Source organism: Oncorhynchus nerka, linkage group LG7 (assembly GCF_034236695.1).
Source record: "Oncorhynchus nerka isolate Pitt River linkage group LG7, Oner_Uvic_2.0, whole genome shotgun sequence".
In the NCBI taxonomy this organism is placed as follows: Eukaryota; Metazoa; Chordata; class Actinopteri; order Salmoniformes; family Salmonidae; genus Oncorhynchus; species Oncorhynchus nerka.
The window spans coordinates 12,900,228-12,927,913 of NC_088402.1; the positions used below are offsets into that span (position 1 = coordinate 12,900,228).

A 27,686-nucleotide genomic window follows, 5' to 3' on the forward strand; every position below is an offset into this window, starting at 1 on the left:
ATGGGAAGACTTTCCTGTGTTTCGAGTGTTTTTTATGTCAATGATTTGGCCAAATTTGAGGCACGTTTAGCAACCTTTCTAAACAGTCTCTGAGACAGAGTACACGGAGACGAAGACATTTATTGACCAATCAGGTGCAAGTGGCCAAAGACAGCTTGTGCTGCGCATGCGCGTGATGCCTCTTCCTGGATCAATAACAACAGAAACAGCAGCATCTCGAATCATCACTCAGAATAACTGAGGTTATTATATCGAGAAGGAAAATAATGAAATAATATTCTGCCAGTGTGAATGTTTGGATGTCCGACTGGTGACCAAGTGAATCGATGGTGGTGTAAGTAGTAGATTGATAGCTAGCTAATTAACGTTAGATTCCAACAGTTAGATGCTGTATCATTAGCTAGGTTGTTAACTAACGTTAGCTGTTTTAGACAGTTGTAGCTAGGTAGTTTTAATGATTTAACAACACTAAATTGAGAGGCCAACAACGATGTACTCTCTATGTATCTAGCTACCTAGCTCTTACCATTTAAACCATACAACAACAAAACAATTGCCCCAAAAAATAAACAGCCCTGGCATCAGCTTGAACCAGCCTAATTTGGCATCACATCCAGATATTCACATCAGACAGTTCTGTAGCGGAACTGCGGTGGGTAACTAGCTAGCCATGTAGCTAGCTAACGATGACCAACGGCATATAGACAGAAATACATGGCTCCCGCTATGATTATAATTCTTAGTTAGTCACTAGCTAACAAGTGCTAGCCTGTTGAAAGAGCCAGAGACCAAGGAAATAAAGCAATTAGCCAGGCTAGGCTACATGGGGGAGTGGAGTTTATTCAGCTACATGGTGTGTTGCCTGGACACAACCATATACAGAGTCAGACAGGGTCTTTGTTTTTTTTAGCTAGCTAGCTAACCCTTATGTTGAGTCTGATCCTTAAACCTCAACCCTGGAGAAGGCACTGCGTTGCCGAAACGTTGGTTGCTATACCCATTAAATTTTTGGGAACATAATTAGAGTCTTCGACTTTCTTTATTTCTTTATAGAGTCTGACACTTAGCACACTGTGTTGTTCTTGGGATTTCATCCATGGTGTGAAAATTGAAGTAGCTACGTGTGTTGGGCCAACTTCACCATGATAAGCTTATGAACACTGTGTTATAAATGCTATGTTATGAACACTGATAAGTTATGTGTTGTAAACACACCATGCTACCAAAAGCGAGTGGTTGTTATGGTTGATCATTTTTGGCAATTGTAAACTGATTTGCTTTGAATCCGTGTCAGGATGTTGTAATGCTGTTGACATGAGAAGACAGAGAGGAAGAGGAGAGGGAGGGAGGGAGATGGAGAGAAGGGGAGAGGGTGGTGAAGTGTGTGCTGGAATCAACTGAAGCTGTGTGGAGCTGAGAGTAGAGCAGACAGCGTTACCCGTCTACAGCAGACTTACTGGAGCAGAAAATGGTGGAGGAACAGAGATTGTTTATAAATAATGGGATCTGTGGATTTAGATACAGTGCATTCAGAAAGTATTCAGACCCCTTGACTTTTTCCACATTTTAGTACGTTAAAGCCCTTTTCTAAAATGGAAACAATATTTTTTTCCCCCTCATCAATCTACACACAATACCCTATAAAAACAAAAGTTATTTTTGTTGTAAATGTATTAAAAATAAAAAACATAAATACCTTATTTACATAACTATGCAGACAATTTGATATGAGTCTCGAAATTGAGCTCAGGTGCATCCTGTTGACATTGATCATCCTTGAGATGTTTCTAGAACTTGATTGGAGTCCACCTGTGGTAAATTCAATTGATTGGACATTATTTGGAAAGGCACACACCTGTCTATATTAGGTCCCACAGTTGACAGTGCATGTCAGAGCAAAGACCAAGCCATGATGTCGAAGGAATTGTCCGTAGAGCTCCGAGACAGGATTGTGTCGAGGCACAGATCTGGGGAAGCTTACCAAAAAATGTCTGAAGCATTGAAGGTCCCCAAGAACACAGTGGCCTCCATCATTCTTAAATGGAAGAATTTTAGAACCAACAAGACTCTTCCTTGAGCTTGCCGCCCGGCCAAACTGTGCAATTAGGGGAGAAGGGCCTTGGTGACCAAGAACCCGATGGTCACTCTGACAGAGCTCCAGAGTTCCTCTGTGGAGATGGGATGGAAAACCATCTCTGCAGCTCTCCACCAATCTGCAGCACTCCACCAATCAGGCATTTATGGTAGAGTGGGCCAGACGGAAGCCACTCCTCAGTAAAAGGCATATGACAGCCCGCTTGGAATTTGCCAAAAGGTACCTAAAGACTCTCAGACCATGAAAAACAAGATGAAACCAAGGTTGAACTCTTGGCCTGAATGCCAAGCGTCATGTCTGGAGGAAACCTGGCACCATCCCTATGGTGAAGCATGGTGGTGGCAGCATCATGCTGTGGGGATGTCTTTCAGCACAGGGACTGGGAGACTAGTCAGGATCGAGGGAAAGATGAACGGAGAAAAGTACAGAGAGATCCTTTATGCAAATCTGCTCCAGAGCGCTCACAACCTTAGACTGGGGTGAAGGTTCACCTTCCAACAGGACAACAGCCCTAAGCACACAGCCAAGACAATGCAGGAGTGGCTTTGGGACAAGTCTCTGAATGTCCTTGAGTGGCAAAGCCAGAGCTCAGACTTGAACCCGATCGAACATCTCTTGAGAGACCTGAAAATAGCTGCGCAGCAATGCTCCCCATCCAACCTGACAAGAGTTTGAGATTATCTGCAGAGAATAATGGGAGAAACTCCCCAAATACAGGTGTGCCAAACTTGTAGCGTCATACCCAAGAAGACTCTAGGCTGTAATCGCTGCCAAAGGTGCTTCAACAAAGTACTGAGTAAAGGGTCTGAATACTTATGCAACTCTGATATTTCAGTCATTCAAGGGTTTTTCTTTATTTTTACTATTTTCTACATTGTAAAATAGTAGTGAAGACATCAAGTGTGAAATAACACATATGGAATCATGTAGTAATCAAAAAAGTGTTAAACAAATCAAAATACGTTTTATATTCTCCAAAGTAGCCCCTTTTCCTTGATGACAGCTTTGCACACTCTTGGCATTCTCTCAACCAGCTTCACCTGGAATGCTTTGTCAACTGTCTTGAAGGAGCAGTCCAACTCATCCCAAACCATCTCAATTGGGTTGAGGTCGGGTGATTGTGGAGGCCAGGTCATTTGATGCAGCACTCCATCACTCTCCTTCTTGGTCAAATAGACCTTACACAGCCTGGAGGTGTGTTGGGTCATTGTCCTGTTGAAAACAAATGATTGTCCCACTAAGCGCAAATCAGATGGGATGGCATATCACTGTAGAATTGCTGGTTAAGTGTGCCTTGAATTCTAAATAAATCACAGACTGTGTCACCAGCAAAGCACCCCCACACCATCACACCTCCTCCATGCTTCACGGTGGGAACCACACATGCGGAGATCATCCGTTCACCTACTCTGCGTCTCATAAAGGCACAGCGGTTGGAACCAAAAATCACAAATTTGCACTCAAGAGAGCAAAGGACAGATTTCCACCGGTCTAATGTCCATTTCTTGAGTTTCTTGGCAAGTCTCTTCTTCTTATTGGTGTCTTTTAGGAGTGGTTTCTTTGCAGCAATTTGACCATTAAGGCCTGATTCACTCAGTCTCCTCTGAACAGTTGATGTTGAGAAAATTCTGTTACTTGAACTCTGTGAAGCATTTATTTGGGCTGCAGTTTCTGAGAGAGGTAACTCTAATGAACTTATCCTCTGTAGCAGAGATAACTCTGTGTCTTCCATTCCTGTGGCGGTTCTCATGAGAGACAGTTTCATCATAGCACTTGATGGTTTTTGCGACTGCACTTGAAGAAACTTTCAAAGTACTTGAAATTTTCCGAATTGACTGATCTTCATGTCTTAAAGTAATGATGGACTGTCATTTCTCTTTGCTTATTTGAGCTGTTCTTGCCATAATATGGACTTTGATATTTTACCAAATATGGCTTTTCTTTATACCAACCCTACCTTGTCACAACACAACTGATTGGCTCAAATGCATTAAGTAGGAAATCAATTCCATAAATTAACTTTTAACAAGGCACACCTGTTAATTGAAACACATTCCAGGTGACTACCTCATAAAGCTGGTTAAGAGAATGCCAAGAGTGTGCAAAGCTGTCATCAAGGCAAAGGGTGGCTATTTGAAGAATCTCAAATATAAAATATATTTTGATTTGTTTAACACTTTTTTGATTACTACATGATATACTGATTACATACAGTAAGTATACTGCTGTTACTGTCTATTATCTATCCTTTACCCCTACCTACAGTATACTGCTGTTACTGTCTATTATCTATCCTTTACCCCTACCTACAGTATACTGCTGTTACTGTCTATTATCTATCCTTTACCCCTACCTACAGTATACTGCTGTTACTGTCTATTATCTATCCTTTACCCCTACCTACAGTATACTGCTGTTACTGTCTATTATCTATCCTTTACCCCTACCTACAGTATACTGCTGTTACTGTCTATTATCTATCCTTTACCCCTACCTACAGTATACTGCTGTTACTGTCTATTATCTATCCTTTACCCCTACCTACAGTATACTACTGCTGCTGTTACTATCTATTATCTATCCTTTACCCCTACCTACAGTATACTGCTGTTACTGTCTATTATCTATCCTTTACCCCTACCTACAGTATACTGCTGTTACTGTCTATTATCTATCCTTTACCCCTACCTACAGTATACTGCTGTTACTGTCTATTATCTATCCTTTACCCCTACCTACAGTATACTGCTGTTACTGTCTTGTCTATCCTTTACCCCTACCTACAGTATACTGCTGTTACTATCTATTATCTATCCTTTACCCCTACCTACAGTATACTGCTGTTACTGTCTATTATCTATCCTTTACCCCTACCTACAGTATACTGCTGTTACTGTCTATTATCTATCCTTTACCCCTACCTACAGTATACTGCTGTTACTATCTATTATCTATCCTTTACCCCTACCTACAGTATACTGCTGTTACTGTCTATTATCTATCCTTTACCCCTACCTACAGTATACTGATGTTACTGTCTATTAACTATCCTTTACCCCTACCTACAGTATACTGATGTTACTGTCTATTATCTATCCTTTACCCCTACCTACAGTATACTGCTGTTACTGTCTTGTCTATCCTTTACCCCTACCTACAGTATACTGCTGTTACTGTCTTGTCTATCCTTTACCCCTACCTACAGTATACTGCTGTTACTGTCTTGTCTATCCTGTTGTCTAGTCACTTTACAAGATTATAATATAAATTCAGAAATAATGTGTTTAATTCTAATAAGCCATGTTCTACTTAATAAAAGTAGTAATTGGATTTAGAAATCAATCAGAAAAGGCAATCATGGTTTAACTTCACTGTTGGGTGTAGGGCATTTTTCTAAAGTTTGGTGTGCAACCAGCCTAGTGGTTAAGAGCGTTGAGCCAGTAACCAAAAGGTTGCTGGTTTGAATCCCCGAGCCAAACATGTGAAAATGATGTTGGTGCCCATGAGCAATGCATTTAAGCCTAATTGCTTCTGTACGTTGCTCTGGATAAGAGCGTCTGCTAAATGACTCAAATGTAAATGTAACCATCGGAAGTAAATCAAAATGTTTTTGGTCACGTACACAGTTCAGCAGATATTATATCTGGTGCAGCGAAAATGCTTTACGTTACTTTAGTAGTGCAGTAGTGTATAGTAGGGTGTAACGTGATGCGCACAGATCATACAAACCATAACCTGGAACGAAGGAGTATGGATTTGGAAACTTTATATTTTTGTACGACACCATTGTTAGAATAATTGTTTGTTTATCGCAATTTTGTTCACGATAAGGTTTCTATTCAAAAAAAAATATTTGTTTTGTTTTTTCTTGGTATTTTGTTTCGAGGCCAGTGGGGGTTGTAACCCAGACGTCTGCTTTTTATATTACTGTAACCCTGGAGACCATAAACATTGGTGTTATTTGCGTCTCCATAGATGATACTTGATACATTTAAAAAATGTACATTTCTTTCAATGTACTTTTATTTCATTTTGTCACTATAGAACACTTGGTTCGTGTTACAGTGTAAATGCTTTTAACATGAGAGTTGGACAACCTCATAAAACAAACAACATTAATTATGGTGCGCCAACAATTGCTCATACTATCAGTCTCGTCATACTTAAAACTCAATCTTTACTCTTTCTTTTCTGTGTAAAAGAAGGTGAGAATCTGTCTCACTTGTTCATTGAATGTAAATTTGTGTCAGAATTTTGGGAAAACATTGTAAACATTACTTATTTACCATTATGAACACTGACTATGTTTTGACATTAAATATATAATATGTTACAATTGCAATGATAACAAGACCACTGAAATTATTGTTAATTTTTTAAATTCTTGTTGCCAAGTACTTCATACACAAAACAAAAATTCCAAAATTCTATACCAAAATTACAAATTTTTCTGATTGAATTCAACTATCTTATTAAAACATTAACCCTAGTGAATAACAACAAGAATAACATCTTCCTGAATCATAATAAGATTTTTTCAGAGTGAATACAATTGCACTAAAATTGTTTGGTTTTTTTGTATTATTTTGTATGTTTGAGTATTTTCTTATTAATACCTGTGTTTTGTTTTGTTAGACATGTTTGATGTAGCAACATAAGTCGATTTTTGTATCATGAATTTTTTTTTAAATGATCTTGGTCAGCACCCCGAAAAAGAATTAAAAGACTCAGTCTTAACGTGTCATGCAATTCTATCAACCACTAGAAGGCAATGTTCACTTATCTTTTCGCATTTCCTGGTTCGGTCGAGTTTTTATGACGTCGGTGATCCTGCAAAGAAAACGTATTTCATACAGCAGCGGCCTGTGATCCCACTTGTACGCTGTAATTATTTTGTTTTGTCTTTGGTGGAGGATTTGTCTGTAATCCATCACCAACATGAAACTCGTACGGTAAACATATTCTAAAAATCAATCTTTAGTTTTATGCTTCAATGCAAGGTGAAAAATATGGGGTTGAGTAGCTGGATTGATTTAGATTTGGAGTGCGAGTTTGTTCGCTGAAAGTAGTAAACGTTAGTTGATGTGATTACATGAGAGATATGCAAAAGCGACTAGCTAATTTATTATTTGTTATATAATGAACGGGCTTTCAACCGCGAAAATAATATGCAACACGATCGTACGACTGCCTTTGAACTACCTGGCAACTTTCTATACGCCATTGTTATCTGCTAACCGCAGATGTGCTAACGTGCTATTAACGTTAGCTTGCTAACAGTAAGCTAGAAAACCACAGTGCAGGAAGGGCCCTGGATGGTTTCCCACCAACAATAGTTCATAACAATGTTGTGCTCTTGTCTAGTGTTCTGGTTGGTGTTCATCTTTCTCGTTTGTTTTGGACATTGCACACAGTAAACTAAGTAGCTACTTACCACTTGCTTCGTCCCGCAACGAGCCAACATTGTTAGACTGATGGCTCGTTGCGGGAGCTTCCGTAGCCTGGCGTTCTTGATTAACCCAATCTAAACTACTCAGTTACACCAAAATGCTTACGATTCGTCGGGTTGAATGTGTCCTTAGTTATCAAATAAGCTTTTTAAACACGTTTTTATCCAGGGTCTTCCATTTTCCGCCTGTATAAGTGGGAGAACTTGGTACCCTACTGAGTGGTCTAGAATGGCCTACAGACGAAAAATAAGAGACCTTGGATAAAAACGTGTTTTTAAACCCGTTTCTGTCAAAACAATGGCTCGTTAAGTTGGTAAGAGATATTCACAACTTGATGAAACAGCATTTCTTGTAACATTGCCTCTACTCATAACCAAGCTGTTCCCCCCCCCCCTCCTGTAGTTTTTTGATGAAACTCAGCCATGAGACTGTGACCATTGAGCTGAAGAATGGAACCCAGGTCCATGGGACGATCACGGGTATGGACCATGTCCCCTCATGTCTGGCTGAACAACGGCTACATCTCCACTTAGGACTATTGAGATGCATCCGATGTAAACAAGGCCAAAAGTCAAGTTTAGGTTGCTGTCCAAACAATGTTTACTATTGTAGCCTGTTGTCCCAAGTGATGTTTTTATTAGGAAACTCTCCACAGTTAGATTAAAGTTGGTGTTTTATGTTGGCGCTCTTTGTCAAGACACCTATGAGTAGGGTAGATGTGAATGAGAGTGCATTACCATAACATTAACGATTGTCATTAACTGTGTGCCTCAGGTGTGGACGTGAGTATGAACACTCACCTGAAGGCGGTGAAGATGACTCTGAAGAACCGCGAGCCCACTCAGCTGGAGAGCCTCAGTATCCGTGGCAACAACATCAGATACTTCATCCTGCCGGACAGTCTGCCGCTGGACACCCTGCTGGTCGACATTGAACCCAAGGTCAAGTCCAAGAAGAGAGAGGCTGGTGAGTACACAAGGAGACTGGGAGGAGGGGTGTGAGTCTGGTCAACATATCAGTGGAATATCGAAGGTTCTTGTCCTTGCCTCCCTCTGGGGATCAGAGGGAAATCGAGGAATACTTTTTAGATTCCACCAAAGTCAGTTCATTCCTGGTTCTCGAAAGCCAGTTCCACAGCATTTTTTAAAATTGTTCTGTTCTAATCAGGGACTGAGTTAGACCTGGGATACCAGGTGTGCAATGAATTATCAGTTAGAAGAGAGACCCAACAGGTTCCGGCACTCGTAGGATCAGTTTAGTTCCCCTGGTATAGACTGAAGGCTTTTGTGCCAGCCCAGAACCAAGACAGCAGAGTTGGCTAGCCAAAGACTTTCTGGTGAATTCAGTCAGGTGTTAGGTCGTTTGGCTGTAACTGAAACCTGTACCCACTACAGCGGGTCAGGGCCAAGAGCAAAGACCACGTCTGTTAAACTACTAGTTGAGACATGTAGTTCAAATCAAACTTTATTTATACAGCCAAATTTCGGACATGGAATGCAACGTGGAAAAACTAATTTAAATAAAAGCTCAAACATTTTACTACACCACAAACAAGAAAGAAAAAAACTAAAGAATGAAAAACCGAATAACTAACGAGGAAAACTACTAATATTTATTTTAAGATCTCTTTTAAATATGTCCACAGCTTGGGTTCTCTGGCAGGCTATTCCAGAGACTGGGGTCATAGTAACTAAAGGCTGCCTCTCCATGCCTCTTGGTCCTAGGCTTAAAAGGCCAGAGAACCTGGGGGACCTAATATGTCCACAGCCCCCCTTGGTTCTTAACTTAAAATCATGTCTTGACATGTATTGTGGTGCACAATTGTGGATTGATTTAAAAACCAATAGAAGAATCTTAAAATGAATTCTAGAACTCACAGGCAGTTAGTGTGGATACCTTAAAACCGGTGTAATGTATGCACTCTGTCTGGTCTTGGTCAGTACCCGTGCTGCAGCATTCTGTATGTTTTACAGGAGAGCATTCCAGCAGTCGAGTCTGCTTGTATGGATGAGTTCTCTGTATCAGCCTGGGCGTGAAACGGCCACGCCGTGGCAATGTTCCTCAAGTGATAATAAGCTTTTTTGTTCACATTCCTAATTTGATTAGAAATTTAGCACATAGTCTAAAATAACACCTAGGTATTTTACCTGGTGTTTTATATTTTATTGCCTGTGAATTAAAATGTGCTACACAGATTCTCTCTGTGCTTTGGCTCCAACAACAAGAAACTTGTCTTGGTTTAGCTGGAGGAAGTTGTGATCCCATCCAAAGTATTTAAATCGCTAATACAGTCTACATTCATCTGTGGCGCTAAAATCCTCTGACGCAGAAATGTTAAAGTTGTGTATCGTCTGTGTAGCAGGGAAGATCAATGCTGTGCTTTCTGATAATGATGCCACGGGGATGTGTGTGTCAGTCAAGAGTTTGGATACACCTCCTCATTCAAGGGTTTTTCTTTATTTTTACTATTTTCAACATTGTAGAATAATAGTAAAGACATCAACGATGAAATAACACAAATGGAATCATCTAGTGACCAAAGTGTCAAATATATTTAAATATATTTTAGATTCTTCAAAGTAGCCACCCTTTGCCTTGATGACAGCGGTGCACACTCTTGGCATTCTCTCAACAAGCTTCACCTGGAATGATTTTCTGACCGTCTTGAAGGAGTTCCCACAAATGCTGAGCACTTGTTGGCTGCTTTTCCTTCCCTCTGTAGTCCAACTCATCCCAAACCATCTCAATTGGGTTGAGGTTGGGTGATTGCGGAGGCCAGGTCATCTGATGCAGCACTCCATCACTCTCCTTGGTCAAATAGCCCTTACACAGCCTGGAGGTGTGTTGGGTCATTGTCCTGTTGAAAACAAATGATAGTCCCACTAAGCGCAAACCAGATGGGATGGCGTATCGCTGCAGAATGCTGTTGTAGCCATGCAGGTTAAGTGTGCATTGAATTCTAAATAAATCGGTGACACCAGCGACGCACCATCCCACCTCCTCCTCCATGCTTCACGGTGGGAACCAAACATGCGGAGATCATCCGTTCACCTACTCTGCGTCTCACAAAGACACGGTGGTTGGAACCAAAAATCTCAAATTTGGACTCCAGACCAAAGGACAAATTTCCACCGGTCTATCAGTTGCTCGTGTTTCTTGGTCCAAGCAAGTCTCTTCTTATTATTGGTGTACTTTAGTAGTGGTTTCTTTGCAGCAATTCGACCATGAAGGCCTGATTTACGCAGTCTCCTCTGAACAGTTGATGTTGATGTGTCTGTACTCTGTGAAGCATTTATTTGGGCCGCATTTTTCTGAAGGCTGGTAACTCTAATGAACTTATCCTCAGCAGCAAAAGTAACTGGGTCTTCCATTCCTGTGGCGGTCCTCATGAGAGCCAGTTTCATTGCGCTTGATGGTTTTTGCGACTGCACTTGAAGAAACTTTCAAAGTTCTTGACATTTTCCGTGTTGACTGACCTTCATGTCTTAAAGTAATGATGGACTATCGTTCCTCTTTGCTTATTTGAGCTGTTTTTGCGATATGGACTTGGTCTTTTACCAAATAGGGTTATCTTCTGTATACCACCCCTACTTTGTCACAACACAACTGATTGGCTCAAACGCATTAAGGAGAAAAGAAATTACACAAATTTAACTTTTAAGAAGGCACACCTGTTACTTGAAATGTATTCCAGGTGACTATCTCGTGAAGCTGGTTGACAGAATGCTATGAGTGCAAAGCTGTCATTGCGGCAAAGGGTGGCTACTTTGAAGAATCTCAAATATAAAATATTTTGATTTGTTTAACACTTTTTTTTTTTTTTTTGGTTACTACATAATTCCATATGTGTTATTTCATAGTTTTGATGTCGTCACTATTATTCTACTATTATTCTACAATGTAGGAATACAAAACAATAAAGCAAAACCCTGGAATGACTAGGTGTACAAACCTCTGACCGATACAGTGTGTAGATAAACAGTGCCGGACCCAAAATCAAACCTTGTGGAGCGTCTCGTGTCATTAGGATTTTCTCGTGAGTGATGTTCACCAATTGTGCCCAAAAACACACTACCTGTTAAATAGATCCTAAACCAATTTTAGAACTGGACCGGAGAGGCCCAACCCACCTGTCCAGAAGGACATCATGGTCAACAGTGTCAAATGCAGCACTTAAATCCAAGAGTTTGCCAGACTTGTTTGGCATCTGTGTTGGCTCTAAGATAATTTAGTGCTTTAACTAAGGATGTCTTTGTTTTGTGGTAGGCACGGGAACAAGATTAGATTTTATATTATACTTGGCACTTAAAAAAATTTTTTTGCTATTTGAACACTAATTTCTCCTGAATTTTGCTTTAAAATTTAACAATGATGGAGGCCACTGTTCCTGGGGGCCTTCAATGCTGTAGAAATGTTTTGGTTCCCTTTCCCGGATCGGTTCCTCGACACCATCCTGTCTCGGAGCTCTACGGACAATTCGTTCGACCTCATGGCTTGGTTTTTACTCTGACATGCACTGTCAACTGTGGGACCTTATGTCCAAATCATGTCCAATCAATTGAATTTACCACATGTTTCTACAACTTGATTGGAGTCCACATCTCAAGGATGATCAATGGAAACAGGATGCATCTGAGCTCCATTTCGATTCTCATAGCAAAGGGTCTGAATATTTAATGTAAATACGGTATTTCTGTTTTATTTTTTATTAACTTGCAAAAACATTCTACCCTGTTTCTGTTTTGTTTGCTGAGGATGTTTCACATCCTTCTGATGATGCCATGACTGAGTTCTCGCCTTCAAAAGATTTTCTTCATCAGACTTAAATCAAAACTGGCAAATCCCGCCTAAAGTATTGATGAGGCATATGCTGTTCAGTCAGCGACCTCTCCCAACAAAGACCAACGAGACCCAAGGAATAGGAGAGTCTTTGACATTTGTGATGTGTAACTCGTCTCTAATAATTTCTTCCCTCGTGCTTTCTCTCCCTCTCTCTTCAATCTCTCTCTCCAGTGGCTGGGCGTGGAAGGGGCAGAGGAAGGGGCCGTGGCAGGGGGAGGGGCCGAGGCAGGGGAGGGCCCAGGAGATGATCGCCATGACGACGCAGATGTCAGTCATGTCCTACTGTTTGTACAGCAACGTTTTTTTGTCACTTTTTTTCTCTCTCAGGAAACTTTTGTGAATCCTGAGCCATGTTTTTATTTTTTTCTTATTTTGTACATTAAAGATGTTTCACACGAACAGCAAATTAGGTGTCTGTGCTTTATTGCCTTTCTTTAGTTGATGTGCACGTTGTGTAGTTCAGAACATGTCTGAGGCTTTATTCCAGAGGAACGTTTTTGGGTGGGCTGACTGGATCAAATCTTGTAAATGAATGATAATGTTTCAGCCGCGTGAAAACGCTACGTTTGATCCTTTGTGCTAACCTTGTTCCACCATCTTGATCTCGGAAGCTTACAGGACGGTGGATGAGGCTAGTTCATTCTTTGTCCATCAATAACACGTTTACCAAATATCCACCACCTGGTAACCCATCCGTAGTGCTACTGATAAATACTGGGCCAGGATGGTAAAGATGTCAATGGATCACTTTTTGGTTGAATTCAGCGCAGGCCGCAGGTCTTTGGAATGACATATAATAACATGATTGTCTCTATCATGCCGATGAACTGTATGTGGAGATACGTTGCCCTGTTTAGATTACATTTTTTTTCAGGGTTAGAAAGGGAATTAGGATATGACTAAGGGAATATAGAAATAATATAGCGTTAGTGGGATTTGCACGAAACTAAAACATAAACACAAGCTGAAGTAAAACGTCCCAGAAATGTTCCATACGCACAAAAAGCTTCTCTCCAATTTTGTACATCCCTGTTACTGAGTATTTCTCCTATGCCAAGAAAATCTATCCAATTGCAATTGGCATGCTGACTGCAGGCACGTCCACCAGAGCTGTTGCTAGAGAATTTAATGTTGATTTCTCTACCATAAGCCGCCTCCGCCGTTTTAGAGCACGTGTGGGTTAGCGGTTTGCTGATGTGAGCGGCGTGCCTCTTGGTGGAGGTGGGCTTACGGTATGGACAACAATTGCATTTTATCGATGGCAATGCACAGAGATACTGTGACCAGATCCCGAGGCCCATTGTCGTGCCATTCATCCATCACCTCATGTTTCAGCATGATGGTGCACGGCCCCATGTCGCAAGGATCTGTACACAATTCCTGGAAGCTGAAATTGTCCCAATTCTTCAATTGCCTGCATACTCACCAGACATGTACACGTCAAACTGGCCCAATGGGTGACAACAGCATCTTCCAGTTCCCGCCAATATCCAGCAACTTAGCACAGCCATTGAAGAGGAGTGGGACAACATTCCACAGGCTACAATTAACAGCCTGATCAACTCTATGCGAAGGAGATGTGTGAGCATGAGGCAAATAGTGGTCACACCAGATACTGACTGGTTTTGTGATCCACGCTCCTTTTTTTTTTTAAGGTGAAATCCATAGATGAGGGCCTAATGAATTAATTTCAAATGAATAATTTGACTAAAATTAACTGTACCTCAGTAAAGTCTTTAAATTGTTAAATGTTGCATTTTATATTTTGGTAGTCATTTTCAGCACTGCTCAAAAAACCAACAGGTTTAATTAAACTAAGATATTGAGTATGACATATTTTATAAACCTAGCTGTGACTGACATTTCTCCCGATGGCCAAATAATGTGTGTACTGTAGCCATGAACACTCATAAGTCATGCACTATGCCTTAACTCAATTAGCCAATGAGATGAGCCGGACACACTAAGAATGCCGACTGCATGGGCGATGACGGGTTGTAAAAGTGTAAATGATTATATCACTATTTCACTTTGACATATTTTAACACGTCTTTTTATATGTTTTCAAGGCTGGTATTCTCGCATGAACCTGGTTGGTAACTTGCTTACTATCTCAAGGTTTTGGTCCAGACTCCAGCTACGAAACACGGCTATATTTCACTGCACCGGCCGACTGAAGGTAATGGACAAGTAGGCTAGCTACGATTAGTTTGGATATTTCAGACTCTCCTGACGTAGCTTGTAGGAGATCACCAAGTAACATGGAGTTTAACAATAACACAGAGGATATTAATTTCTCCAGTCCATATATAGAATAGAAGGGACAACAATAGAAATGGAATAATATTGTCCTCACTTACGCAGTGAAAAATGGTCAGATTCCAGCCACACTAGTCATAGACTGTTCTTCCTGCACCGGTGTGCCAAGTCTAGGTCCAAAAGGCTCCTTAACAGCTTCTAACCCCAAGCCATAAGACTGCTGAACAGTTAATCAAATGGCTACATGGACTATTTACATTGTCCCCCGAACCCCACGTTGCTGCTGCTCGCTGTTTATCTATGCATAGTCACTACAAATTGCCTTGACTAACCTGTACCCCCCAAACATTGACCCGGTACCCCCTGTATATAGCTTCGTTTTTTTATTACTTTTAACTTTTTATTTAATAAATATTTTCTTAACTGCATTGTTGGTTAAGGGCTTGTAAAGTAAGCATTTCACGGTAAGGTCTGCACCTGTTGTATTCAGCTCATGTGACAAATAAAATGTGATTTGAAAAATGTGCCTGTCACAAAGGGTCTTTCTTTCCGTTTCCCATCTCTCCTCCCCCCATCCACTCTCCCAACCCCTGCAGGACTACACCTTAAATTAAGTGCCTTGCTCATGGGCACATCTGCAGATTTTTCACCTCGTCGGCTTGGGGATTTGTACCAGTGACCTTTCGATTACTGGCCCAGTGCTTTTTTGAACCGCTAGGCTACCTGCTGACCCTGCCTGTTCCGCCCCTGACCAAGAAAAAAATAGTTTGCGGCTGAATCTAGTTGATGATCCAAATGTATTTATAAAGCACTTCTTACATCAGCAGATGTTCCAAAGTGCTATACAGAAACCCAGCCTAAAACCCCAGACAGCAAGCAATGCAGGTGTAGAAGCACGGTGGCTAGCCCTTCGTACATCAGCTGATATCTCAAAGTGCTGTACAAAAACCCAGCCTAAAACCCCAAACAGCAAGCAATGCAGGTGTAGAAGCACAGTGGCTAGCCCTTCGTACATCAGCTGATATCTCAAAGTGCTGTACAGAAACCCAGCCTAAAACCCCAGACAGCAAGCAATGCAGGTGTAGAAGCACGGTGGCTAGGAAAAACTCCCTAGAAAGGCCAGAACCTAGGAGGAAACCTAGAGAGGAACCAGGCTATGAGGGGTGGCCAGTCCTCTTCTGGCTGTGCCGGGTGGAGATAACAGAACATGGCCAAGATGTTCATCCCTATTGGGTTCTGGTCAAAAGTAGTGCACTCTGTAGGGTTTAGGGTGCCCAGACAGACTCCATGAAGACTGACATGAATTGGATGTGTGCTTGGAGAGATGAATGGTTCAATTGAAACAGGAGACACTAATGTATTTAAAGGACATATAAGGAATGTGAATGAGTTACTTCAGAAATCAATTTGATACATTTTTATTCTTAGTTTCTTAAACCTCTGAAAGTTCTGATTCAGTAATATTAAAACACAGTACACATGTAACACCCATGATTTAAACATACATTAATGATATTGTGTACATATATATTCACTATATTTTTACAGTACATATTCTGGAGCTGATTTGTGCTTTAGTTCTTTATTCGATGAATTCAAGCTCTTATGCAAAATATACATATCACAGTGAAGTCTGGAGTAAATCAAAGCTTTTAATTCCCTGTTCCTTTAAATTGATTTGAAAAAACCACAGACATAAAAATGAAGGTCAACAGAACATGCGATTTCATAATTGACACAATTACAAATGAAGGACAGAAGTAACTGCATGTTTCAGCCACAGCACTCAGACCGTGTGTCTTACTGCAGTAGAAACGGCTGTCTAAATACCCTCATTCTACACCGTTAAAATCAAACCCATTATTCCATTGTTATAATACAGTAATATTAACAATGAAGGTATCCACCCACTACCCACTAGAGTAGATCTGAGAGGAATATGAAGTCTCGCTGTATGTCGATGCACCACCGTGTTTCTCAAGTCATCATCGTTCATCAGTGTCATATAGAAGCACGAGCAGCGTCCTCATTGTCAGTCAGTCAGCTGAGGTACAACTCTCAGAAGACGGGTCCTGGCCCAGTCTATTGAAGTCTATGGTGAGCATCTCTAAATGAGCATTCCAGGCAAATTAGGGGTATCCTGGTGAGGCAAAAGAGTAGGCTGCACTTTACAGGCTAGAGTCGTCATTCTTCAAACACTGGTCAGACGTAGATATAAATAGAGTAGATTCACGGACCAGCAGGTCAGCCGTAGATCTAGGTGAAGTAGATTCATAGGCCAGCATGTCATGAGGACGTAGATCTGGATGAAGTAGAGTCATAGGCCAGCATGTCATGAAGAAGTAGATCTGGATGAAGTAGATTCATAGGCCAGCATGTCATGAAGAAGTAGATCTGGATGAAGTAGATTCATAGGCCAGCATGAAGACGTAGATAGTAGACATGCCGTGGGTTTCTGAAGCTTTAATCCGAGGGGTGCTCTGGACACGAACGATTCACCTCAAACCACTCGTCTATACACCTGAGAGCCGGAGAGAGAGGGAACCACGAGTAAAATAACAGCATCTTACTGTGATCGTGTGTGTGTGTGTGTATGTGTATAGTTACCCTTTGTGGTAGATACAGAGACAGGGCAGTCTAGCGATGGTGTCTCCCTGCTCCATCTCGTCTAGACAGATGGCACACTCCTCACTATCCTTCTCCAGAACGTCCTCTGGGACAAAACACACCACATTATCATCACCAGCCTGACATCACTACCATGCTAGCCAATCAGAAGGCCAGATGGACAGGCAGACTAACAAGACATAACACACACACGCATACAGTCACACACTGACCGTTGTAGGCGAGTCGTGGCTTGGTGAGACACATGATCAGGTGGATCTCCATCTCATCTGACACCAAAAACTTACTGCACACAGGACAGTGGAACCCTGGGAAATATAGAACCGGACATGTCAGCGCTCACACACACAAATAGGTCATAGGTCAACCATTGGTCCTCTTCTTATCTGCCCAGCGAGGGGAGGGGAGGGGTGAGAACAGCCCAGCGAGGGGAGGGTGAGAACAGCCCAGCGAGGGGTGGGGGGTGAGAACAGCCTAGCGAGGGGAGGGGGTGAGAACAGCCTAGCGAGGGGAGGGGGGGTGAGAACAGCCTAGCGAGGGGAGGGGGTGAGAACAGCCCAGCGAGGAGTGGGTGAGAACAGCCCAGCGAGGGGAGGAGTGGGTGATAACAGCCCAGCGAGGGGAGGAGTGGGTGATAACAGCCCAGCGAGGGGAGGAGTGGGTGATAACAGCCCAGTGAGGGGAGGGGGGTGATAACAGCCCAGTGAGGGGAGGGGGTGAGAACAGCCCAGATTCCTTGTTGTGAAATAAGATGTGGTGTAGACAGTCAGGCCCAGGAATACACACGCACCTCCCAGTAGGTTAGGGGACAGGTGAAGTGGTAGAGAGCCAATCATCAGCTGGTGTTCTCCTCTCTCCCAGTCTGGCTCCTCCTGGTCCAGACTGTTACCGAACACATCCGTCCTGCTCCGCCCGCCATGAGTTACATTAATCTGGTGGATACACACACACACACACACACACACACGTCAAGATACTGGACATAGATATGACTGAATTACACAGGCATAACTGACCATGGTTTGAACCTGTGTACCACAAGACTGTGTTAGCCTCCTTGAACTAAAGCCTTGGCATTGGCTTGGTGAGCTAAAACAAATCTCCATGTGTCAGGCAGTTACTCATCATGTAACTGTTGTCCCAAACCACTTCCATTACACTCATACACACCTGGTGGTAAGAGCTGGGTCGGTTCCATCCGGTGTAGTGAATTTGGGGCCCACCAGGCCCAGCTGTGTATCTGAACACTGGGGTAGTGCTGCCTCCAGAGGAGGGGACAGGGCTAGAATATGCCCGGGTTCGACTCTCAGCCATGGGGCTACTCTGCCTGACACCCATGATGGCTCCTGTTCTGATGTCCACAAAATATGAAGTCCTGTAAGGTCTGTGAAACAGCAGTTCTAGCCAGTCCTCTACAGTCTCATAAAGCTTTCCAAAATCCCATCGAGGGTCAGGTGTTGAAAATGGTCCTACGCACTGTGCAAAGTTTCAGATAATTGTTTATTCGCTATATCAATTTGATTATATCTGTCCCTATTCAAATAAACCATAAATAGCCTCGGAAAAATGCTGGAAACTCGATGTCACAATAGAGAGACAGAGAGCGCATGACTGTGTCCAGTCCAGCAGTCGTGTAGACAGCCAAAACAAAGGGAAACAGACAAAGAAATATCAGTGGTTTGAAAAGTCAATAAAAGTAACCTCCAATATAGAACGGAATTATTTTCGATGGACAAAATGCACTCCCAACTCGCTGCTTCAGTTCGAAGTGTATTCGTGCGTCGCAGAATTATTCCAATATTCCATGCGCTTTGGTCATGGGTGGTTTGCCGCACAACAACTCAACAACTCCTCCACCGCGACTGTCCCACTTTAGTGACTATATGCACACTTCTCCATTACAAACTGAATTTAAAATATAGGCTATTACAATCTCACGAGTGTCTAAAAGAAAGCGGCGTCGCTCTTGAGTTCGAGCTGCTCTGCTGTAGTCTATCTAGTCTGCTGACTGTGATTGTTGACGAGAGAGAAGCAGGAGCTGCCCTATAATGCCCTCTTCCTCTTGTGTGTGTGTGTGACAGGTCAAGTGACGTCAACCCCATGAGCAACAGTTGCACGGACACAGATCATTACACAGCGTTTCCAAAACGATGTCTTCACGACCCCAAGCGGTGCGTGCACGTGTTGGTCTTTGCCCGAACAGTACACAGCTGATAAAAATGATCACGGCTTGATGATTAGTTTATTATTTGAATGAATGGTGTAGTGATAGGGAAAAAAACTAACCATGCAGGGAGTTTGGGAAACTCTGGATAGACATAGTAGGTGTTAATAAAAAGCCAGTCAGATATGACATTAAATATGTAATATAGATTATATTTAATATGTACGGTGTATTTGCATAGAAAGTCAGACTAGTTGCTTCCTCCAACAGTTTTATTGAATTCCTTCATACACACTGGAGGTCAAACAGAAAACACACATTAGATTAGCTTGAACAAAGAAAGTATTAAATCATTTAAATACAAATCAAGAGACATGTTTATAGGACAAAGTAAAGATTTTAAACTATTCAGAGAGCAAGTTAAATGTATTATAGTTGCCATGTTCAGAGATACAGTGCCTTTAGAGTAGAAAGCACTGTATCCATGCCCCTTGAAATACTCCACATTTTGTTGTTACAGCAGGGCTATTCAATTCTTACACTACGAGGTCCGAAGCCTGCTGGGTTTCTGTTCTACAGACAATTAATTACACCCACCTGGTGTCCCAGGTCTAAACCAGTCCCTGATTAGAGGGGAATCACCCACCTGGTGTCCCAGGTCTAAACCAGTCCCCGATTAGAGGGGAATCACCCACCTGGTGTCCCAGGTCTAAACCAGTCCCCGATTAGAGGGGAATCACCCACCTGGTGTCCCAGGTCTAAACCAGTCCCTGATTAGAGGGGAATCACCCACCTGGTGTCCCAGGTCTAAACCAGTCCCCGATTAGAGGGGAATCACCCACCTGGTGTCCCAGGTCTAAACCAGTCCCTGATTAGAGGGGAATCACCCACCTGGTGTCCCAGGTCTAAACCAGTCCCTGATTAGAGGGGAATCACCCACCTGGTGTCCCAGGTCTAAACCAGTCCCTGATTAGAGGGGAATCACCCACCTGGTGTCCCAGGTCTAAACCAGTCCCTGATTAGAGGGGAATCACCCACCTGGTGTCCCAGGTCTAAACCAGTCCCTGATTAGAGGGGAATCACCCACCTGGTGTCCCAGGTCTAAACCAGTCCCTGATTAGAGACAAACACTGAACAATGCAGTGGGACTGGCTTCAAGGTCCAGAGTTTTAGATCACATTGAGGATGTTGTGTCACCTTCACCAAACGCCCCATAATGTTAAAGTGGAATAATATTTTTTGACATTTTTGCTAATTAATTTTTTAAAAAAGGAACTAATTCTGTGTGCAATAATAGTGTTTAACGTGATTTTTTGAATGACTACCTCATCTCTGTACCCCACACATACAGTTAGTTATCTGTAAGGTCCCTCAGTCGAGCAGTGAATTTCAAACACAGATTAGACCAGGGAGGTTTAAACACAGATTAGACCAGGGAGGTTTAAACACAGATTAGACCAGGGAGGTTTAAACACAGATTAGACCAGGGACGTTTAAACACAGATTAGACCAGGGAGGTTTAAACACAGATTAGACCAGGGAGGTTTAAACACAGATTAGACCAGGGAGGTTTAAACACAGATTAGACCAGGGAGGTTTAAACACAGATTAGACCAGGGAGGTTTAAACACAGATTAGACCAGGGAGGTTTAAACACAGATTAGACCACAAACACCATGGACAGGTTTTCCAATGTTTCACAAAGAAGGGCAGCTATTGGTCGATGGGGTGAATAGACAGACAATGAGTATCCCTTTGAACATGGTGAAATTATTCATTACACTTTGGATGGTGTATTTAACCCATTGTGAAATTCAGTCTGTAACACAACAAAATGTGGAATAAGTCAAGGCTGTGTGAGTACATTCTGAAGGCTCTGTAGATACATGTGTGGTTTAGTGTGGTGGAAGAAGGTGACCGCAGGTAGACAGACGTTGCCTGTAGACACAGATCCAGGATCAGTTTACCTTGCCCCTGTGATCACAACTTCATCCTACGACTTCAGGGCCGTGGGGAAAGTAAAAGCAAAGCAGTGCACTGATGGTGGTGCACACACACACACACACACACACACACACATATAGATAGAGCAGCATTTGGCCGACCTCACAGCAGTACACATGGAACAGTTTCTACCGTAGGATTATAATTCTGTTCTATTCCTCCCTCTACTTTCACCGCTGACATTGTTACAAGGACATAGCAATGCGCTGGTTAACATTGTGTGGTACAGTGGATGGTTACGGTACGGTGTTACAGTACGGTGTTACATGGTTGACACTGACAGTTCTCTGTAGGTCCTGGTGGCCTGGCTGGGGGGGGGGGGGGGGGGGGGTGCTGAGAAGGCTTGGGGAGTGATGTATTTACCATGCTAGAACCAGCCTGCAGGTGGTTAGTAATAGTAACTCTAGTCATGTTGTAGTCTACTATATGTATAACTGCTGTCTGTTGTGATTGGTCATAATAATCTAGTTCTATGGCATGGCTGGGGCACGGCTGTGTGTGTGTGTTTGTGTGTTAGAGGTCGACTGATTATGATTTTTCAACGCCGATACCGATTATTGGTGGACCAAAAAAGCCGATACTGACTAATCAGCCGTTTAAAAAAAAATGTATTTTTAATAATGACAATTACAACAATACTGAATGAACACTTATTTTAAATTAATATAATACACCAATAAAATCAATTTAGCCACAAGTAAATAATGAAACATGTTCAATTTGGTTTAAATAATGCAAAAACAAAGTGTTGGAGAAGAAAGTAAAAGTGCAATATGTGCTATGTAAGAAAGCTAACGTTTAAGTTCCTTGCTCAGAACATGAGAACATATGAAAGCTGGTGGTTCCTTTTAACATGAGTCTTCACTATTCCCAGGTAAGAAGTTTTAGGTTGTAGTTATTATAGGAATTATAGGACTATTTCCCTCTATACCATTTGTATTTCATTAACCTTTGACTATTGGATGTTCTTATAGGCACTTTAGTATTGCCAGTGCAACAGTATAGCTTCCGTCCCTTTCCTCCCTCCTCCCTGGGCTCGAACCAGAAACACAACGACAACAGCCACCATCGATGCAGGGTTACCCATGCAGAGCAAGGGGAACAACTACTAGAAGGCTCAGACCGAGTGACGTTTGAAACGCTATTAGCGCGCACCCCGCTAACTAGCTAGCCATTTCACTTCGGTTACACCAGCCTCATCTTGGGAGTTGATAGGCTTGAAGTCATAAACAGCGCAATGCTTGACGCACAACGAAGAGCTGCTGGAAAAACGCACTAAAGTGCTGTTTGAATTCATGTTTACGCGCCTGCTTCTGCCTACCACCGCTCAGTCAAATACTTAGATACTTGTATGCTTGTATGCTCAGTCTGATTATATGCAACGCAGGACATGCTAGATAATATCTAGTAATATCATCAACCATGTGTAGTTCACTAGTGATTATGATTGATTGTTTTTTATAAGATAAGTTTAATGCTAGCTAGCAACTTACCTTGGCTTACTGCATTCACACAACAGTCTCCTTGTGGAGTGCAACGAGAGAGAGGCAGGTCGTTATTGCATTGGACTAGTTAACTGTAAGGTTGCAAGATTGGATCCCCCGAGCTGTCGTCGTGCCCCTGAACGAGGCAGTTAACCCACCGTTCCTAGGCCGTCATTGAAAATAAGAATGTGTTCTTAACTTACTTGCCTAGTTAAATAAAGGTATATATAAATAAATAAATAAAATATTTGTTTTAATTGGCAAATCGGCGCCCATAAATACCGATTTCCGATTGTTATGAAATCTTGAAATCGGCCCTAATTAATCGGCCATTCCGATTAATCGGTCGACCTCTAGTGTGTGTGTGTGTGTGTGTGTGTGTGTGTGTGTGTGTGTGTGTGTGGGAGGGAGTCAGGGAGTGCACAATCTGGGGAGCAAAGCTTTTGAGAAGCAGGCTGTCCTGTGTGTGTGTGTGTGTGTGAGTATACATTATGACTGTTTATAGTCGCTACAGGGGCGTTGGGCCTGTGTATTGTTGTAGGTAATGAGACCAGGGGAATGGGTAGTTATTGTAGCCCTACTGGACACCTCATCTGTGGGCATCACTGCTGGCTGACTCCCATTTGCTGGTGGTCTGCCTCTGGTTCCTCCTCCATGCCTGCATGGTACTGCTCAAACGTCTCATCATCTATGTCCGGTAGACCCAGCAACTGGAGAGAGAGAGAGAGAGAAAATAAGAGAGGGAGAGAGAGGTGAGACTCGAGAGAAAGGGAGAAGAGAGCTTTAAAGCTAACTCCAGCCCTTCAAGAAGGATCTGTATCCTCCCTGTCAAAGACAAGTGTAACCCAGTCCTGAAGAGCTTAGCGGCAGGGTGTGCAGGCTTTAGTTCCAGCCCTGCACTAACACATCTGGTTATGTTAAATGAAAGAGAAGACCCTCTACCACTCCCCCCCCCAAGTTATCCAGCCTATTTGAGTCATTTAGCAGACGTTCTTATCCAGTGGACTTACAGTTAGTAATGTATGTAAAGACATGAGGGAGACGGTGACATTTAACAGTTGTTATGCTGTATTCTTTAGTAATGTAGTTGTAATATTGTGTATAGCGTTGTCTATGTACTTACAGGTCTAAAGGAAGTGAACACTTTGTCCAGGACCTCTAGAAGTGTTTTCTTTCCACAGGAAGTGATGTAGTCCTGAGCTACCTGGAGGAATGGCAGGCAGTCCTCACTCTCACTCCATACATGCTGTAGACACACACACACACACACACAGGTTATTAACCTGACCCATATAGCCACATTACCACATCGTTACCATATATGGTAGATGTTATTATTATATTATACTGTATATGGTAGATGTTATTATTATATTATTATATTATACTGTATATGGTAGATGTTATTATTATATTATACTGTATATGGTAGATGTTGGTAGATATGAACAGCCACTAGAGGTAGAACACAGAGAGAGAGAACACATTCAGATCAGTAGAACACAGAGAGAGAGAGAGATAACACATTCAGATCAGTAGAACACAGAGAGAGAGAGATAACACCTTCAGATCAGTAGAACACAGAGAGAGAGAGATAACACCTTCAGATCAGTAGAACACAGAGAGAGAGAGATAACACCTTCAGATCAGTAGAACACAGAGAGAGAGAGATAACAACTTCAGACAAACATGGACGTAAGTGAATCACACATGTGTAACTGAACCTGTGTGTTAGCCTCCTGAACTAAAGCACACAGATGAGCTTACCAGGATCCCTGATAGCAGTAGTGATTGGCATGGTTACAGAATCTCATCTGTGTGTGTGTGGGAGATGGGTGAAATGGGTTTGTTAGTTGGGATATTGAATATCAGGGAGGGGGCCACCTATAGCTGTGCTAGGGACGGTTATAGGAGAGTGTCTGAACAGAGAACCAGTGATAGATGGATACATCAGACCTGTCTGTCTGTGCAGATACAGGACTATAACAGGAAGCCTGTCCAGAAATAACAGGAAGTATTCCCAGATATATGGCTATAACAGGAAGTCTGTCCAGATACTGTGGTTGTAACAGGAAGTCTGTCCAGATACCGGGGTTGTAACAGGAAGTCTGTCCAGATACAGGGGTTGTAACAAGAAGTCTGTCCAGATACTGTAGTTGTAACAGGAAGTCTGTCCAGATACAGGGGTTGTAACAGGAAGTCTGTCTAGATACAGGGGTTGTAACAGGAAGTCTGTCCAGATACAGGGGTTGTAACAGGAAGTCTGTCCAGATACAGGGGTTGTAACAAGAAGTCTGTCCAGATACTGTAGTTGTAACAGGAAGTCTGTCCAGATACAGGGGTTGTAACAGGAAGTCTGTCTAGATACAGGGGTTGTAACAGGAAGTCTGTCCAGATACAGGGGTTGTAACAGGAAGTCTGTCCAGATACAGGGGTTGTAACAGGAAGTCTGTCCAGATACAGGGGTTGTAACAGGAAGTCTGTCCAGATACCGAGGTTGTAACAGGAAGTCAGTCCAGATACTGTGGTTGTAACAGGAAGTCTTTCCAGATATAGGGGTTGTAACAGGAAGTCTGTCCAGATACCGGGGTTGTAACAGGAAGGTAACAGGAAGTCTGTCCAGATACTGTGGTTGTAACAGCAAGTCTGTCCAGATACAGGGGTTGTAACAGGAAGTCTGTCCAGATACTGAGGTTGTAACAGGAAGTCAGTCCAGATACTGTGGTTGTAACAGGAAGTCTTTCCAGATATAGGGGTTGTAACAGGAAGTCTGTCCAGATACCGGGGTTGTAACAGGAAGTCTGTCCAGATACTGTGGTTGTAACAGCAAGTCTGTCCAGATACAGGGGTTGTAACAGGAAGTCTGTCCAGATACTGAGGTTGTAACAGGAAGTCAGTCCAGATACTGTGGTTGTAACAGGAAGTCTTTCCAGATACAGGGGTTGTAACAGGAAGTATTTCCAGATATAGGGGTTGTAACAGGAAGTCTGTGCAGATAACGGGGTTGTAACAGGAAGTATTTCCAGATATATTGCTATAACAGGAAGTCTGTCCAGATACCAGGATTGTAACAGGAAGTATTTCCTGATATATTGCTATAACAGGAAGTCTGTCCAGATACCGGGATTGTAACAGGAAGTCTGTCCAGATACAGGGGTTGTAACAGGAAGTATGTCCAGATACAGGGCAATAACAAGAAGATGGAGGTCTGAGAGAGAAAGAGAGTGATAGTGAGATAGAGAGAGAGACAGACTGAGAAAGTGACTGAGAAAGAGAGTGATAGTGAGATAGAGACTGAGAAAGAGAGTGATAGTGAGATAGAGAGAGGGAGGGTGAGAAAGTGGGGGCGATGGGGATGGGTAGGATGGGGTCTAGTGCAGTAAACATTCCCAGACAGACCAGAGAGGGGAGGAGCTGAGTGACGCTCTACTTGCATTACATATTTGCATATAAAATGTATACAAAATGAAGTATTACTGCCAGTTGCTAAGGAGGGATGCATGGCTCTGAGACCTTCTGGTACCGGGCTGCTGCCTATTTTTACGCCTGGCGCCGGGCCAGGAGAACTGTGGTCCCTGCCCTCTGACCCCGGCGGGCTGATGGAGCGTGGGGACTAGAGAGCAGTGGACGCTTCTCTAACAAAACAACAACAGCACTGCTATTGCAGGCTTGTGTCCATGCGCAGGACAGGCGGCCTAAATAATGCTGCCAAAACAACATGCGTGCTATTGTCAGGTGCAGTGACATCATTCCCGTTGCGCAAACACAGACACCCGAGAGGCAAACCTCAAAACACCGAAACCACACACGCGTGCGCGCACGAACACACACTTACGAAATGCACAATCCCTCCCGTCATGTTATCCGGACAAAGGACGTAGAAAGAGATTCCCGGTTCTGCGTAGAAGTCCAGTCTTCTCTCGTCATCCTCCTCCGCGAAGATCAGATCGAACGGAACCGATGAACACCACTTCTCCGCCACCTCCACCAGCTGCTTAAACTCCATCTCTCTCTCTCACACTCTTTTATTTTCTCTCTCCGCGTCCTCCTCTCCGTTAGTCCTGCCCGTTTGTGGGGGTCCGGATCGCCGGTATAGGCTAGTCTGTGGTCTCGTGCACACGTCCCGGTGATGCTGCTGTCTCTCGGTGAATAAAAACAGCTGACCGGACATACATTAGCTTACAGTTTCACCTAACGCGCCATCCGCATGGCGAGAGCGACCAGATATCTTCACTGTTGCATTACACTTCCGTCACGGTATTTGGTAACGATACGGTGTTTTCTCAAGCCCTCATCATTTCTTTAGTCCGTTAACCGATGAGATCAGCGGGACGCTGTCGGTTCTGGGTCTGCATAGCCTACACACGTTACGCACAGGGCCTGGAACGTTAATACGTCTGTTAAGGATTCAACGCGATGACGACAGGCTGAGAAGCAGCACCTGGCTGTCATCGATACATTCTGTGCTTGTATTCTCATCAGAGCATGGGAATAGCCTAGTGTGTCGTTTCAGATGTATTCCCAATAATACATTCATTGTATCCTATATATGCCTATATGCCCAATTGTATTTTATAGGGACTGTCTATAAATGTTATAATACCGAAAAGTAAGTGTAATCACAACAAGTAGGCTAAAAGCTGTAGCCTATGCTAGGCTACTTATTGCTTCGTATTTTAATAATAGGCTAACTAACACCTTTTGCCAATGTTGTTTAGGCTACTGAAGGTTATTTCCACAACCTCTTGCCATCTGAATGA

At 42.8% G+C, this 27,686-nt stretch overlaps 4 protein-coding genes across 5 annotated transcripts in view; 2 read left to right on the forward strand and 2 right to left on the reverse strand.

Annotated features, from left to right (window-relative positions):
- The window catches only part of LOC115132668 (receptor-transporting protein 3-like), a 2,164-nt gene extending 2,152 nt beyond the window's left edge, over nt 1-12 (forward strand). Inside the window, exon 3 of the mRNA XM_029665389.2 lies at nt 1-12. This exon is cut by the window's left edge and continues 710 nt beyond it. The gene's annotated coding sequence lies outside the window, so the exon portion shown is untranslated.
- A 178-nt stretch (nt 13-190) lies between these two features.
- snrpd1 (small nuclear ribonucleoprotein D1 polypeptide) lies at nt 191-12,793 on the forward strand. Of its 2 annotated transcripts, XM_029662829.2 has the most exons (4): nt 6,922-7,047; nt 7,948-8,024; nt 8,320-8,511; nt 12,559-12,793. In XM_029662829.2, exons 1-4 carry the CDS (start codon nt 7,034-7,036, stop codon nt 12,633-12,635), a joined length of 360 nt encoding a protein of 119 aa, XP_029518689.1. In that variant the 5' UTR covers nt 6,922-7,033; the 3' UTR covers nt 12,636-12,793. The 2 variants fall into 2 exon arrangements, with proteins under 2 accessions (XP_029518692.1, XP_029518689.1); XM_029662832.1 differs by lacking the exons at nt 6,922-7,047; nt 7,948-8,024 and adding an exon at nt 191-334.
- Nucleotides 12,794-16,048: 3,255 nt separating this feature from the next.
- Nucleotides 16,049-19,383, reverse strand: LOC115131259 (E3 ubiquitin-protein ligase znrf2-like). Its single transcript, XM_029662833.2, has 5 exons — nt 18,445-19,383; nt 18,065-18,206; nt 17,487-17,582; nt 17,254-17,359; nt 16,049-17,167 (listed from the first exon to the last, which is right to left on the reverse strand). Exons 1-5 carry the CDS (start codon nt 18,610-18,612, stop codon nt 17,110-17,112), a joined length of 570 nt encoding a protein of 189 aa, XP_029518693.1. The 5' UTR covers nt 18,613-19,383; the 3' UTR covers nt 16,049-17,109.
- Nucleotides 19,384-19,692: 309 nt separating this feature from the next.
- LOC115132669 (maturin-like) lies at nt 19,693-27,307 on the reverse strand. The gene is made up of 3 exons (XM_029665391.2): nt 26,762-27,307; nt 24,050-24,172; nt 19,693-23,636 (listed from the first exon to the last, which is right to left on the reverse strand). The coding sequence occupies exons 1-3, from the start codon at nt 26,930-26,932 to the stop codon at nt 23,529-23,531; spliced, it is 402 nt and encodes a 133-aa protein (XP_029521251.1). The 5' UTR covers nt 26,933-27,307; the 3' UTR covers nt 19,693-23,528.
- Nucleotides 27,308-27,686: the final 379 nt, after the last annotated feature.

Coding starts and splice junctions, on each gene's coding strand:
- snrpd1 (XM_029662829.2), top strand. Junction 8,025..8,319: donor GGTCCATGGGACGATCACGG/GTATGGACCATG, acceptor TGTGTGCCTCAG/GTGTGGACGTGAGTATGAAC. Junction 8,512..12,558: donor GTCCAAGAAGAGAGAGGCTG/GTGAGTACACAA, acceptor CTCTCTCTCCAG/TGGCTGGGCGTGGAAGGGGC.
- LOC115131259 (XM_029662833.2), bottom strand. CDS start 18,612: ATGGGTGTCAGGCAGAGTAGCCCCATGGCTGAGAGTCGAACCCGGGCA. Junction 18,207..18,444: donor GACCCAGCTCTTACCACCAG/GTGTGTATGAGT, acceptor TGTATCCACCAG/ATTAATGTAACTCATGGCGG. Junction 17,583..18,064: donor GTCCCCTAACCTACTGGGAG/GTGCGTGTGTAT, acceptor TATATTTCCCAG/GGTTCCACTGTCCTGTGTGC.
- LOC115132669 (XM_029665391.2), bottom strand. CDS start 26,932: ATGGAGTTTAAGCAGCTGGTGGAGGTGGCGGAGAAGTGGTGTTCATCG. Junction 24,173..26,761: donor CGGGAGGGATTGTGCATTTC/GTAAGTGTGTGT, acceptor GTGTGTCTACAG/CATGTATGGAGTGAGAGTGA. Junction 23,637..24,049: donor TGTTCACTTCCTTTAGACCT/GTAAGTACATAG, acceptor CTCTCTCTCCAG/TTGCTGGGTCTACCGGACAT.